Here is a 14993-nt window from a genome sequence, read left to right on the forward strand (position 1 = left end):
AAACTGATTGTCTATGAGCTGCCCTAGAGCCAGAGACCCTCGGGTTGGTATCTCTGGCCAGTTGGTGAACACATATAAAAGCCCCAAAAGGTAAGCTCCTTTTTTTTTTTTTTTTTTTTTTTTGCGGTACGCGGGCCTCTCATTGTTGTGGCCTCTCCCGTTGTGGAGCACAGGCTCCGGACGCGCAGGCTCAGCAGCCATGGCTCACAGGCCCAGCCGCTCCTCGGCATGTGCGATCTTCCCGGACCGGGGCACGAACCCGTGTCCCCTGCATCGGCAGGCGGACTCTCAACCACTGCACCACCAGGGAAGCCCGGTAAGCTCCTTTTGAATGAAGTTTTTGGCCTTCTTATGTTCTTACATCATAAAAGCATCTTTTGCAGTGCTTTTGGTAGTCTGCATGAACCTAAGAAGCCGTGAATTATATGAAATTCTTATGTGAAAGAGAAAGACAACTTCAAATTATGTTCAAATCCACTTTTATTAAAATTATTTGGCAATTCTGGCAGCAGTACAAAGTCTTTGACCACTGGACACATTAGACATGAGTTTATAATTTTGGTTTGTTGTGGGTTTGGGTACCTGTATTTTTCTAAATCTTCTGCCCTTCATTTCATTACCAAATGGCAAAGTGCCTTAAGTTTCTCTATCTACAATACCCTATTATTTATAGAACAGGAATTTGTAAAATAAGATTGAAAAAATAAAATGCACAGATTCAAAAACTTCTCTTCAAATATTAAGAACATACAAAGTACAATGAAGACATCTACATTTAGTCCTCCAAGTAACAAGGTGGGTGGTTTGATGTCTTGTTTTTATTTATTGCTAATTATAGTTCAGAGACCAGTGTTTCCAAAAACTATAAAAACCTTCATCGACATTCCCAGTATAGTTCCAATGGGTTTAGAGGGTAAAATGAGTGGAGCACTTGATTTGGCCTTTAAAATCACAAGCCTTTTTATCTTTAGTGGGGTTTTTTCTTCTACAGTAGCTCAGGGCACTATTTGCTTACTTAATGCCTTATGATTAGCATCTGCCTTATAGTAGATCTAAGTATTGGCCTTGTAAAGTATATTACTGGACAGCAAATGGAAGGAGGGCTTCCTGTCCAAGGCAAAACTTTCACCGGACCTTAAAGTAAAACCTCAGAGGGTCTGGTGCTCCTTAGTTGTTCTCCAGTGATCCTGAAGTTGTCTGTAAGAAAGAAAAAAAGAAAGCTGTGTAAGAATCTTTACATGAGACATTTCTGCTTGTTCTAAGTAGTCCTGCTTTTCTGGCAGTATATGAAAATCCACTGCATGGCAATGGAGCCCTGTTGTTTCCTTCCTGTGATAAGAGTATCTCTTGGGGCTCGTAATGCTGGAAATAAGCAGAGCAATCACTTGAGAAAATTCTGCCCTAGCTTCTTTCAAAGGCTGTACTTTCATAAGACTGATAAGGATGTTCAGTCTTTGTTTTCATGCATTGTGTATTTCTGGGCATTCCCATGACTAACTAAAGAACATTCCCCCAAAGGGCCAATTTATTTCAGTGATAGAAGATTGCCACACCATATTATTTTTGGTTGCCATCACTACTCAAAGACAAAGCAACTTGGCAATCAAAACAGGCAAGTTTCTTTATTTATTATTATCAGAATAGGGTCTCAACTTTGCAAAGGTTAACTATGTAAGTTATTTGTGTTATCTCAGCAAACTGGAACTATGAACATTAAGTCATAGTAGTAGCAGTTTTATCAATATAGTTCTCACTCTTATTTCCCTAATAAATGAAGAGAAAATATTTTCTTTAGGAATAAGCATACAGTTTGAAATTTTGAATAAGCAATTCTTTGCATCTAATTTAAGTATTATTTTATAAATTGAAAATACAGTCTCCAAAGTTAAAGAAAATAATAGAATATAATGGGCCTTTTCTCCAAGTTAAGACTTATCTCTCCAAAGTTAAAGAAAATAATAGAATATAATGGGCCTTTTCTCCAAGTTAAGACTTATCTCAAGAATACTTAAAAATACTTAAAACTTAAGATATTTAAATAATACCTAGAACAAAAAAGCAATGCATCAGTGTAATGCTGCCAACCCACAAAGCATTTAAACGCAGGAGAGAGAAATTATACTTACAAATGGAGTCCTGATTCCAAATTTGCTATGGAATGTCATGGTGACTTTGTTTTTATGTCCTGTTCTTTGATCAAAGGCATGGCACGTATCAAAAGGCGGACTGTACAAGTGAAGGCTCACGGCAGGTTCTGTATGGCTAATATTCTCTACTCGATGTAAGCCAATGGAATCTAAACAATATTGAAGAGGGATGGGTAGATGAAGGAGCTTAGATGCTAGCTGTAGGTAAAAATCTGGTCAATTACCCAAGATCCTAAATCAACTGATACATATGAATTATTAAAAGTTAGTTAGAATTGAACTTCCAGTTAAAAATAGTAAATGACACGCATTCTGCTTTCTCCTAAAAACTTCCCTACAACTGCAGTAAAAGAATAAAAAAGACATCAACATACAAAGATAAAGGGAAAAGAAAAAACTCTTTTATTAAAGTTTAAAAAAAAATCTTTAAAAATTTGAAAGCTTAGAAGTAGATGGATGGCTTTGCAGAGGAGAGAAAGCTAAATCCTCAGCTACCCTTGGAGATGGCCAAGAAATAACCTGATTTATATCCTGAAACTAACAAACAGCTCAGGAACTGGCAGCACGTGTACTTTCTGAAATGAAGGTGAACATGGGCTATAAATACAAGAACTGGTTGAAGCCTATTTAAGTTTCGTCACAAAGCTTTTTCACCACCTCACCTTCCCTCCATCCCTGGTAGAAATTAGAGATCTATTCTCTAGAAAGAGTACAACAGATAAACTCAGGACTGGTGGATGCCTGGTGAAAAACAGGTGACTTAAGTGAAAATTTACACACTGAGTGGTAAGATCTCCACTTTCTTCATCACATGGCTGCCAGAATGCTGCCAGACAGGAATTTCTTCTCCAGGCAGGAGATGGGAAGCAGCTTCTCTGAGAATCTGATCAGCTCAAGAAAAAAGTCCTGAGGATATCACCACTGATTGTTCCTCAAGGAAAAGATTTACCAGACGATCCTAGAGTGAAGTCCAGTTGACAGACACCATCCATGTTTGAAAGCTACCAATTAACTTTTTTGTCTCTGGTTTTTAAATATTAGCACATACTCAAGGCCATCACACATGTGAGCAGAGCCTCTAGAATAAAAGAGGCCAGAGCAACCTGAAAAAAAGGCAACATGAAATAGACACTACTCAAGAGAAGCCTTAAAAAAACAAAACCAAAAACTTATCATTAATATCTTCACAGACCTAAGAGGAAGGGAATTCTCTAGCAGGCCAGTGGTTAGGATTTGGAGCTTTCACTGCTATGGCATGGGTTCAATCCCTGGTCAGGGAACTAAGATCCCTGCAAGCCACAGAGCGTGGCCAAAAAAAAGAAAAAAAAAAAAAGAGATGAGGAAAATACTATATTAAAAGGACTAGAGAATAAAAAGAGCTTTTAGAAATATAAAGATGATAGCAGAAATAAAATTCCGAATAGAAGGGTTGGAAGAAAAAGCTGACAAAGACTCAAAGAACAAAGGGCCAAAGATAGAACATAGGAAAGATTAAAAAAACCCAAAAAACTAGAGGACTAGTTCAGGAGGTTTAATATCTGATCAACAGTAGTTTCAGAAACAGAACAACAACAACAAAATCAAAGAAACAACTTGAGAATATTTTCTTGAATTGAAGGACATGAATTTCTAGATTGTAAGAACCTACTGAGCTTCCACCACAATGAGTGTCATGAAACAAACTGCATCACTGTGATACTGGGGACAGAGAAAAGACACCCAAAGAGAAGTCCCCAAAAGTTTCTAGAGAGAAAAAATAGGATTCATACATAGTAAGATTCAAAAATCAGAATGGTACCAACCAGGCTTTGAACAAGAAGAATGGAAACTGAAAGACAAAAGGTTACCTTCATAGTTCTGAGAGAAAATGACTGCCAGGTCATGATTTCATATCCAGCTAAATTATCTATCAAGTTGCAAGGGTTGTATATAGAGATTTTTAGATATAAGAGGTCTCAGAAATTTACTTTCCATGAACCCTTTCTCATAGGGCCGTTGGAGGATATGTTCCACCAAAACAAGGCCACGAACCCAAGACAAAGCAGACGAGACCAGGAAACAAGGGGATAAGCACCAGGAGAAAGTAAATGGAAAGCCTGGATGATGTGAGGGGACCACAGGATGAGCCCTGGCCAACCAATCCACACTGAAGGAAGTCAAAAGGCCTGGGGGAGATGCCTTCAAGAAGATTAAAATAAACAAAATACTTGATTTTTATAACTATGTTGATAAGAAATTTATATAGTAAGGAGAGAGTTGGAAGATTAATCAAGGAAGGAATTCAGTGTATTAGTGTAGTTAGTATAGGCACCTAATTTGGCATTATGCTTTACGATCTAGCTCCATGAGCTTGCATGACAAAGAAGAGCAAAGCCCAGAAGCAGACGACTTTGGTTCTACTCCCAGCTAGACTGACTACCATTGAACAACTCAGAACTTCTTGGATCTTCTGTCTTCGTCATTTAAAAAAATGGGGCCTGGGCTTCCCTGGTGGCGCAGTGGTTGAGAGTCCGCCTGCCGATGCAGGGGACAGGGGTTCGTGCCCTGGTCCGGGAAGATTCTACATGCCGCGGAGTGGCTGGGCCCGTGAGTCATGGCCGCTGATCCCGCGCGTCCGGAGCCTGTGCTCCGCAATGGGAGAGGCCACAACAGTGAGAGGCCCGCGTACCGCAAAAAAACAAAAACAAAAAATGGGGCCTAATTCTCAGATCTGCAAACTCTTTGATTCTATAGCCTACTGCTTTTATAATACACTGGCTTGCTTTTGAACAAAAGTTAAACATTCTGAAGAACTGACTGTGCTTTATACAAACAACTTTTTTTCCTCCAATTGCACCTCCAATAGACCACCCAATGCAAGCAAAGATCCCACAAAAACAAGTCACCCACCCTTTAGAAGTCCCCAAAGCTCACGTCTGATCCCTAAATGTTAGTAATCCCAGCATTATTATTATTATTATGTCTTTGCCTCCTTTTCCTTTATGCCAATGATGTACTGTCACAGTAATATAGGACTTTTCTTGGTGATACTTAGGGATGCCAGCTTGGTTGAGGCAATGTTCACCTTCTGCCTATTACAATAAGTAACTTGATCTCCTTGCCCCACTCTCCCTTTCTTCCACCCTATGACGCATATTGCTACTGGATTAATCAAGATATTCCTGAACAAAATTCTGCTGACCAAAGAAAGTTTTTACTTTAAGCTAGTCTTGGAGGCTAAGGCCCTGATCTTACTTTACTCTCCTACTACTCCTATCCAAGCCCATTCATCTTCCCCTCCGGCTAGACCGTTCCTGCATAGTCTTCATTCTTTGCAACGTTTGAATGAACAACATTCTTTGAACATGGGTTGTGCCTTCATCCATGTTCTCTCTTGTACTTGAAACACCTTTCCCCCCCTAATCACTATCCACATCTAGCCCTCCTCCTGCATCTGTAAAAAATCAAAGGTTACAAGTTGGTGGCTTTTGAGTAATGCATCTACAGAAATATTTCACCTGTCCTATCGAGTATTTTACTGATTGGCAAAATTTCCCATAACGATCAGAATTTCCCACCTTTATGGAAAAAGAAGTCAGGACGATCTCACTGGAGCTGGGTGACCACGTTGTCCCTTTAGACAGGGCAGCTTGCATACCAGTTCCCACAGCCTAGTTCCGGCCTGCATCACTCACTCACTTTACCTGCTTGGCTCCTATAGACTTTTGCATTGAAGACCCTTAAAAAAAAAATCTTAGGTGTTCTCCAAGATCTAATGTAGCTTTACAATGACTCTATGACTAGCTGAAAGTTATTACTCTGAAAGGCTTTTGGCTTGTGAGCAGTACCAGCAATCTTGTTCTTAGAAATCTGGTGTGCCTGCTATATACAGCAACCCTCAAATAAGAGTCTCCTACCACCTGAGAAACTAACTCCTTTGTTACGTGAATGGGGGAAAAACTTCCTATACAATCTGACTTCTGTAACTGACTTGCATTCTTAAACTAACTGAACAAATTTAGGCCAAGTATCAAGGCCAATACTGAACGTTAAGATCTGAGAAGAACGAACCTGCTTTGCCAGAAAAACCTCTGTAATATTTTGTTTTATATAAGTGGGATAGCATCCCAACTAAGACTATGGGCTTTGGCATCAAATTCTTTGGGTTCAAATCCTGAGTGACCTTGGACAGGTTATTTAATCTTCCTATGTGTTGGCAATTTCATCTGTAAATGGGAATAATATAAAAAGTTATCTCAGGACTTTCCTGGTGGTACAGTGGTTAAGAATCCGCCTACCAATGCAGGGGACACGGATTCGATCCCTGGTAGGGGAAGATCCCACATGCCTCAGAGCAACTAAGCCCGTGCACCACCAACTACTGAGCCCATGTGCCTAGAGCCCGTGCTCCACAACAAGAGAAGCCACCACAATGAGAAGCCCACTCGCCGCAACTAGAGAAAGCTTGCACATAGCAACAAAGACCCAACACAGCCAAAAATAAATAAATTAATTATAAAAAGTTATCTCATGGAAGCTTTAAGGAGCTTTTTGGAAAGTTACTAAGTCCTTTAGGAACACAGATGTTAATCACTGCCTCTACTGAAGAGCATTTGGCTCTCCTATATCACATTTAGAAGAAAGAATGAATTCTTTGTAAGAGATCTAGAAATCATTGCTAAATAATGTGCTTCAAAAAGTTTCTCTTGAGAATACTCTTTTTAAAGTAAGCTGTATGCACTTTAGTAAAACAGGGACTAGCTAGCATTCTTAATCAGTTTCGGAACATTTCTTTACATTTTCTAATGAAAGACTAACACTTCCAACTTGGCCTCACGCCTTTATTAAAAGACTCTACTTATGGAAATTCATGTTCGATTCTAACTGTCCTAAGACTTGGTAGGTAAATGACTCTTCAGTGGACACTAACCTGCATGCATATGTTTTTAATAAGTGATTCCAATCCACATGCAAAGCTTTAAAAAGACAAAACCCACTGCTTTTAGATCACTTCCTAAGCAGATGAAATCATGACTCCACGATCCAGGTTCTATTGCACACATATAAGCAAGCAATATTTCAAGTGGGAGTTCAAGGTTTTTCCCACTTGTTGTTAGAAAAATTGGATGTTACCGTTGATGTAGGCACACTGGTTTTCCCTCAAGATTCTTTCAGACTTCTTGATCATCTCATTGGATTTTTTGTCAGGCCAGGCAAATAATGTCTCCTTTAGATTTCCCTGCAGCATCTTCAGAAAGCAGTGGGAGTCAGTGTGATCGTGGATACTGCTATATATACACAAAATGACAACTAAACTCAGTAGATGGTCCAGAACCCACACTTGTAACAATCTGTCCAGAGCTTACAGCTGCCAACTGTCAATAGGACGTCTCCCAGGCCAATATCCATTTCAGCTGGAGTTTTAAATGTCGTCAATTTATAATTCAACATTGTTCAGGGCAAAGTAATAAAATACTGTCTTCCATATCAATGCATATAAGGGGTACAGTTTTGACCCATACCCTTACAGAAGAACAATTCATCTTTTTAAACCTTGTTGTAATACTCCTTTGATAACAGAAACACAAAACCAGTAATCATTTATCTTCTCCAAAATATAGCTTTTAATAACTCAATTAAGCTGGGCTAGAACTTGACTTAAAAACTACATTACAGAAATTTTAGAGCGGATAAAAATCCTTTATCTGTAACTGCATCACAATGAGAAGATCACATAACAGTGTTTTTTCCCCAGGCTTTTTCTTTTTTCTCCTTCCTCTGGGGGACAAAAGGTATGCACATGTGTGTTAGCAGCCGAAAATTATACTATAAAGCATATGAAATGTTAATATTTTATACATTTAGAGTATCCTATCTGTGATTACCTCCCAATATTGATGGGAGAAAAAAAGCAAATTGGATCTGGGGAAAGAATTTATTCCTATAATCTTAAATAGTATTTAAGTTTATTACGTAGTATTAGCTATAGGGTTGATTAAAAAATATGAACCTGTATATACTATAGCATGTATTTCATATGTTGAATTCTGTTACCCCATATATGTATCATGAGAACTTGTTTTCTAATTCACAGAGCCTTGTTCTACTCCTGACATATAATCTGCTTTCAAGAAATATTGAGAGAATGAAAACAACCTCATTCTATATAAGTAAATGCACTCTATAGACCTAACTTTCCAAAATCTTGTAAATTCATGTTTACTTTTTCCCACCAAAAATGGGTGTGGATTATTGGCTTTTTTTTTTTTTTTTTTTACCATTCTCAAGAGACTGAGAAGGATCTGCTTAAAGAGGTAACAATACTTGACTGGTAGTAAGTAAGACTTGCAAATGTATAAACTAAGGAAAAATTAAGGAACCATGTTTCAAGAATTGGTATTAGTCTAAGTTGTCTTATCTTCTGTATACAGAAAATAAACAATTAGCTTGAAGTAGAAAGAAATTTTCTGAATTTGTGATTTGCTTTTCTAGCTCCAAATCTGGATGCTTTGGTCTTTGGTCCGACAATTGTTTACACACTTCAAAGCACCACAAAGGTCAAGTTTTAGAACAACTTCATAGAAAGTTTAACTCCACAGAACACAGAGAGATTAAATTAAGCTGGTTACTTACCTCCACCTCCTTTGATTTACTACTCATTTTGGGGGAAGGTCTGTCATAATACATGGTATATGCTAAACCCCTCACGCTAATTCCCATGAGAATTTTTGCTGGGATTAGGGGACATTGTGAACAAATAATTACAACATGCGATTTGTTAGTGCTCACAAGGCATGTGGCCACCCTGGCACTGTACTTTTCACATGCTGGAATAAATACTGAATAAATATCTGAATGAATAGTTGTATTACCTGCCATGTCCTTCGCCCCAACATAGAATCATGAGATTAAATTTTCCATTTCCTTGATCCACAAGATTTCGGGTATATCTGAAAAGAACGTTTTCAAAAGTTTGAATTTGGTCGATGAGACAAACACAGGGAAAAATAAGTGTGTCATACAGTATCATTCATTTACAAATGCTAATATTTTACCTAGAAGCAACTTTAAATGTGGTTGTCTAATTAGAAATCGAGCACAAATGAAAGCAAATATTTTTTCACAGTTCATTTAGACATTTTTGTATTTTGAATCACTGTGTTTATAGCTGCTCAGTTCTAATTAATGGCACGAAAAAGGTAAGAGAAAAAATTCCTTGAGTCTCCATGTGACAGCCTCAAACTGATAAAAAGAATAAAAATTTCTCACAGAAAGCATTTTCAAAGTGCACTACTGCTCTAGGCAAGAATGTTGGCTATTGTCTTTTTCCCCCCTCCCTGTAGCTAAACCAGAATTTGAGAAACAAGGTTTCATTAAATAGCTGTTCTAGAATTCTCCTTAGTTTTACTAGACTCCAGACACAAGCGACATCCACGTTCAAAAGCATCATGATGAAACGTCCTCCACAAATAGAGCGGGCGTTGACCTAAGTACCAGAACAAAAGCGACTACACTTGGGAAGTAAAATAACACTGTAAACCTTTTACAGTGAGGAGAAATTAGTAATTAGCCCCCAGAAATCCCAAACCAAAACAACCACATCCACACCATCCCCCACCCCCTCCAAAAAATCAACTTTAAAGTTTCTATTGGTCCCACAGGTACTCTTGACACCATCTAATTAACAAAGTTCAATAATTATGACGTACATTTAGACTATTTTTTTTTAAACTTTTTATTGGAGCACAGTTGCTTTACAATGCTGTGTTAGTTTCTACTGTACAGCAAAGTGGATCAGTTATACGTATACATATATCCCCTCTTTTTGGATTTCCTTCCCATTTAGGTCACCACAGAGCATTGAGTAGAGTTCCCTGTGTTATACAGTAGGTTCTCATTAGTTATCTCTTTTATACATGGTAGTGTATATATGTCAATCCCAATCTCCCAGTTCATCCCCCCCGCCTCCCGGCCCTTTCCCCCTTGGTATCCAGACGTTTGATCTCTACGATAGACTAATTTTTAAGGAAAGGAATCTTTACCCCTTTTGTTTGTTCACATGGTCATCTGTTCACTTATGTCCCACATGCCCCTTTGCTCCCCTGCGCTGGAGGCCAGGTGCTGGCAGAGTAGGATCACTGAGAAAGTTGATTAGTAAGTGCTTTTTAGATATCAGTTATCCTTACTTTGGAGCCCTTTTAAGGACCTAGCAGGCAGCTGTGCACACAGCCTTTAATTCACAGTAAATGGTTCCTGTACCAGGGATCCTACTTTTCCCTCCTCCAGCCCTAGGGTCTTGCTTCTCTGGGGCTTCTTCCAGACAATTTACTGCTTGGCCCCCAGTGGAACATATTTTGTCTTGATTCTTCTGCACTGGCCTTCCCAAGGTCAGAGATCAGATTCCTTCACAGTACTAGGACACTTATTACATGCGCAAAATACTACCACATTGATTTCTGCTCTCCCATCTCCCTCCCTCCCTATTCCAACTGCCCGCCTAGGAGTGCACCCATTATTTTACTGAGCTGTGCTTCAGAAACCTGTGGAATAGGTCAATCCAAAGGTTTCAAGTGGTTTAGAGCTTGTCAATCAAGATAAATTCAAGGCCCCTGGAAATGCCCTTGTTCTATAGATTAAAAGCCTATACAGCATACCCTGCTTAATTAATTTCACTTGGTCAGTAATAAATCTAGGCAGAAGAAAACTATTATGGCCACCTTGTGTCTACAGGGGGTTTAGCAGTGGTTTAGAGTGTGGGCTCTAGAATAATGCTAATTTGAATCCTGGAGCCGCTAAGGAACATTAGTATGACCTTGTGCAGGTAATCCAACCTTTTCATTTTCTACTATTTCTCACCTGTAAAACAGGGATAAGAATGGTACCTATCTCAGAGCTGTTGTGAGGTTAGCAGTTAATACATGTGTCAAGTGATTGTAAGAGTACTAGAGCCCATAACAAGCCCTCAATTACTTGGAGCTAATGGCAAAATTACTCTGGTAGCTTTATGGGCAGCCACAGAAGGATAGGAACCAAAGGAATTTCCTAGAACCACTTGCAAGTGGAAAACAGGATCCTAAGTAGACTTCACTTTTCTATTTCAGTTCCTAAAGTACAACTGAAACAGCCCTTGGCGACAAAACTTTACCAAACACACTGTATATGCTGACGTAAAGTGACTAACTGAAACGGCTTCAAAGGAAAGCTTCATCTTTTCTTATTCTTCTCTTTCAACTATGCTCCCTTCCCTGACCTCATCACAACCAACCATTAAGACTGAAGCGCTGGTTACCCTTCGGAAAAGAAACCCTCATTCTTCAGGGTGATTAAATTTTACTTCTCTCCCCAGAGGATTGGTAGGCTGTTTCATTTTTTATTTAATCTCCAAGCCAAGGCATCTCACTCAAGCACCTCTGAGGAGCAGGGGTCTCCAATTTACATTCCAGACCCTCAGATCTAAGGATAAGGAAAAGCATATTGCTTGGGGGCTGAAAGAAAAGCACTCGTTTATTTCGAGAACCTGACAGTGGGTTTAAATAAACCCCCAGCCCGGGGAGTCCAACTGGTTTGGGAAAGGGGGCATCATAAACTGAAAAACAGCAGCTGACAACCCCAAGTCGTTACTTTGTATTAACAAAAATGCCTGTTGGCAGACGCCTGCTTGCAAGCGACCGAGGGAGAAGTGATGGAGAATTGGTGTCGTTTAACTGCGTCCTCCACCGTCACCCTTTTCTCCGGACCGCTGTTGGAGTGCTCTCCTGATAACACCCCGGTTAGTCCAGACAGCCAGAGTCTGAGGGCATCCAGACACCGGGGTCTCCCCGCATCTCCTCCATATTCTAGGCTAGCGACGGCTCCGCTTGCGGGGTGGGGGGGATGCGGGTGGCAGAAGGAGTGGCCGTTCGGAAGCCGAGGGGTTGATCAACATGAAAAGAACAGAAAACTTGCACCGCTCGGCGGCCTCCCCTCTGGGAGCCTGACGCAGTCTCCTGCCAGTGGGACACGCCTTCGGCCCAAAGCGCCGAACGCCCACCCCGGCGTTCGCGGATGAGGAGGCGCGGCGCTGGAGTGCGGGAGACGGCCGGGAGCACTGGGAGGGTGGGCGCTGCGGGCGCCGGGCGGCCCGCGCTCTCCGGGAGTCAAGACCCGCTCCCCACGCGCCCGCGCCGGCGCCCGCTCGGACTCAAGAGTCGGCGCCGGAGAGTCTCGGCGATCAGGGCGAAAGCACGCTCACCTGTACTGGTCGAACTTGGCGTATACTGCCCACTCGGCGGGGCTGCTCTCGTAGGCTTCCAAGACGGCCTGCACCTCCTCCACATTGACCTCCTCGCCGGCGAAGAGCTGGTGCAGGATGCGGATCAGATCGGCCAGGGTGCGTGGCTTTAGCACCTCGGTCCGCTCCATCCCTTGCGGACTGGCGGCGCGCGTCTCGCTGCTGGGCTGCGACGGAGGAGCTGAGTGAGCCGAGGAGCCGGGGGCGAGAGTTCCTAGCTGCTAGCCAGACAGTTACACACAGCCACGAAGCCCCCAAATGCACGAGTGCCACAGCGTAAAGAAACCCCCGCCAAGATACCCACCGTGGCGAATCAGAGTACGGGCCGCGCACACAAATCTGGACCAAACCTGCTGGGTTCGGCCTCCCCGGGCCCTTTTTAAGCTCTCGGAGTCACCGGGAATGTACCAACGTCCCTCGGAGGGTGGGGAGAAGCGGGGAGCGAGCTGAGAAGGGTGGCGGAGGCGGCGAGAGCGTGCGGGCAAGGCCCACGCACACGGCCCCGGCTCCCTCGGCACCCCGGCCCTAGCGGAAACCTTCTCTCCCGGGTCCCGGTGCTCGCGGTGGGCTGCGCGCAATCTCTCCCCCACCGTAACATACCGTCTTTCGGCCGCCCATCCCAACCCCTCTTCCCCCCTCCCCCGCTCCCTGAGGCTCCTCTGTGCTGCCTTGGTTTGCGACGCTAGGACGTCGACAGAAGGGGTCTGGAGAAGGGGCGCAGGACGCTGAGGAAGGACACGGACGCTTCCTTCCAAATGGAGCCGAGGGAGTGATTTTGAACAGTTTACAAAGGCTGAGTATGGAGTCCACTCCCAAGGTGGAGAGCTTCTGTTCTGTCGATTGAAACCATCGATAATATGCTCCAAGGCTAGGTGAAAATAAGTCAAAGTCTTCTTTTAAAAAAATTTAAATGTGCTGTGCTGTGCTTAAACTACAGCTTAACAAGGGAGGCTGGGGTCTAGAGCAACACTGGTGAAACAATAGAAGGCCGGGTATCCCTCTTTGATTTTTAAAATCAAACATTTCCTTTAAAATATTGATAATATATCCAGGGCAAAGACCTGATGTGTCAAGTAATGGGACAAAGAAATGCTGATTTTTTTTTTGATTCCTAATACAGTAATTTAAAGGATTCTAATCAGATTATTTAAATCCTTCAATTCTAGGCTTGTGCTTGAAGTAGCCTACCGGGAATACACACAAGAATATGAATTTCTAAGTTGTGCATAGCACGTAGCAGCTTTGAGATTAACACAAGTTAAGTATGAATGAAAATAAGGAAAAAGTGAAGGACAGAAGAAATGCCAGTAGAGATTCCTTCTTTCTCACTATAGATGGATTCAGGGTTATTAAAGGTCTAGACTTCTGGAAGACTGGTCTGTTTCTCCCAGACTTTGCTCCAAGGTATTTTTATATATATACACATGTACGTATATGTGTCTATATTGTATATGTTTACGTTTCCTAGTGCCACCTGCAGCCTTAAACATCCCTGGTTAAACTGATAACACTAAAACCATTCTAACAATGTTGTTAGGAAGTAAACGTAACACCTCAATCATCATTGTCCCAGAAGGGCTACTACAGGTACAAAGCATTCCAGAGGCCTACCTTTTGTGATGTAGACGTGGTTAATTAAAGAATTATGGGACAGAGTAACTCGTACCCTTTTCATCATTTACTCATAATTTCTTTATTCTCGTCAGTGTTTTCTATTGAGTCTCTTAATTACTTCATTTCAGCCGTTTTAATCCACAAATATTGGGAATGAACAACAAAAATCGAACACAAACTTTTCTGCATTTCATAGTGGATTACACTTCTCTAAAGTTTTCAGACCGTTCATTTTCTACTTTCTCTGGCTCCTTCTGACATTCAGAGACCTCAAGGATCTTTCCTAATAATATAGCCATATTCACATATTCATTGCCTCTCTAACCCCCCCAACACAATTTCATTGATCCCTTCTATGTGGATGTCTCCCACATCTCTCTAATTTCACATGCTGAGAGTAATCTCTAATACCTTTTAGCACCTCAAATGAAATATACCATATTTAAAACTCCTTTCAAACATGCTTTTCATTTCCTGGAGGTTCAATTTCCACAATGAGGCTACCCGAGCTCAAGAACCTCATCCACTACTGCCTACTCTTTCCCGTTTCATTCTCAAGCTCTTTCAACCAATAGCTAACTTTTTTAAACCTCCAGAATATCTTTTATGTTTTTCCACCTTTCTATTCTTATTGCTACTCCACTCAAGCCTCTATTCTAATTTTGGGTGGATTACTATGCTGGCCCTTCCCAGTACAGATCCTTTATTCACATCCTGTAATTATACTTAAGCTCAGACTGGTTATGTTTCCTGGTCAGAAACTTTCAATAACTCTTATTTCCTACATACTAGGTTTGTCAACCTGGCATTTAAAATTCTCTATGTTTTGGCTCTACATTTCCTTTTTAATCTTTTATCTTTACTTTTCTTCTTTACCAAATGTCTTCCAGCCAGATTATATTAGTCACTATTTCTTGTGGTTACCAAATCCATTCTTCTGCTTTAAGCTTTTCCTTCTGCCTAGACACTAGAAAGACATTTCA

The 14993-nt window shown here is 41.2% G+C and overlaps 1 protein-coding gene across 2 annotated transcripts; it reads right to left on the bottom strand.

The window, feature by feature from the left end:
• Positions 1 to 462: 462 nt before the first annotated feature.
• Positions 463 to 12872, bottom strand: CDO1 (cysteine dioxygenase type 1). Of its 2 annotated transcripts, XM_022590804.2 has the most exons (6): positions 12701 to 12872; positions 12358 to 12563; positions 8999 to 9076; positions 7260 to 7414; positions 2127 to 2296; positions 463 to 1197 (listed from the first exon to the last, which is right to left on the bottom strand). In XM_022590804.2, exons 2-6 carry the CDS (start codon positions 12525 to 12527, stop codon positions 1168 to 1170), a joined length of 603 nt encoding a protein of 200 aa, XP_022446512.1. In that variant the 5' UTR covers positions 12528 to 12563; positions 12701 to 12872; the 3' UTR covers positions 463 to 1167. The 2 variants fall into 2 exon arrangements, with proteins under 2 accessions (XP_022446512.1, XP_089765314.1); XM_089909188.1 differs by having other exon boundaries at positions 12358 to 12872.
• Between the last annotated feature and the right edge of the window lie 2121 nt (positions 12873 to 14993).

The sequence above is a fragment of the Delphinapterus leucas genome, chromosome 3, assembly GCF_059928025.1.
Source record: "Delphinapterus leucas isolate spDelLeu-1000000601 "Yukka" chromosome 3, BTC_Dleu_Yukka2, whole genome shotgun sequence".
Classification (NCBI taxonomy): domain Eukaryota; kingdom Metazoa; phylum Chordata; class Mammalia; order Artiodactyla; family Monodontidae; genus Delphinapterus; species Delphinapterus leucas.

What these genes read in the sequence shown, in the direction of transcription:
- CDO1 (XM_022590804.2), bottom strand. Translation starts at nt 12,527, where the DNA reads ATGGAGCGGACCGAGGTGCTAAAGCCACGCACCCTGGCCGATCTGATC. An exon ending in TGGGGCGAAGGACATGGCAG is followed by an intron (nt 7,415 to 8,998) that starts GTAATACAACTA and finishes GTGTATATATAG; the next exon opens with CAGTATCCACGATCACACTG. An exon ending in TTGGAATCAGGACTCCATTT is followed by an intron (nt 1,198 to 2,126) that starts GTAAGTATAATT and finishes TCTTTCTTACAG; the next exon opens with ACAACTTCAGGATCACTGGA.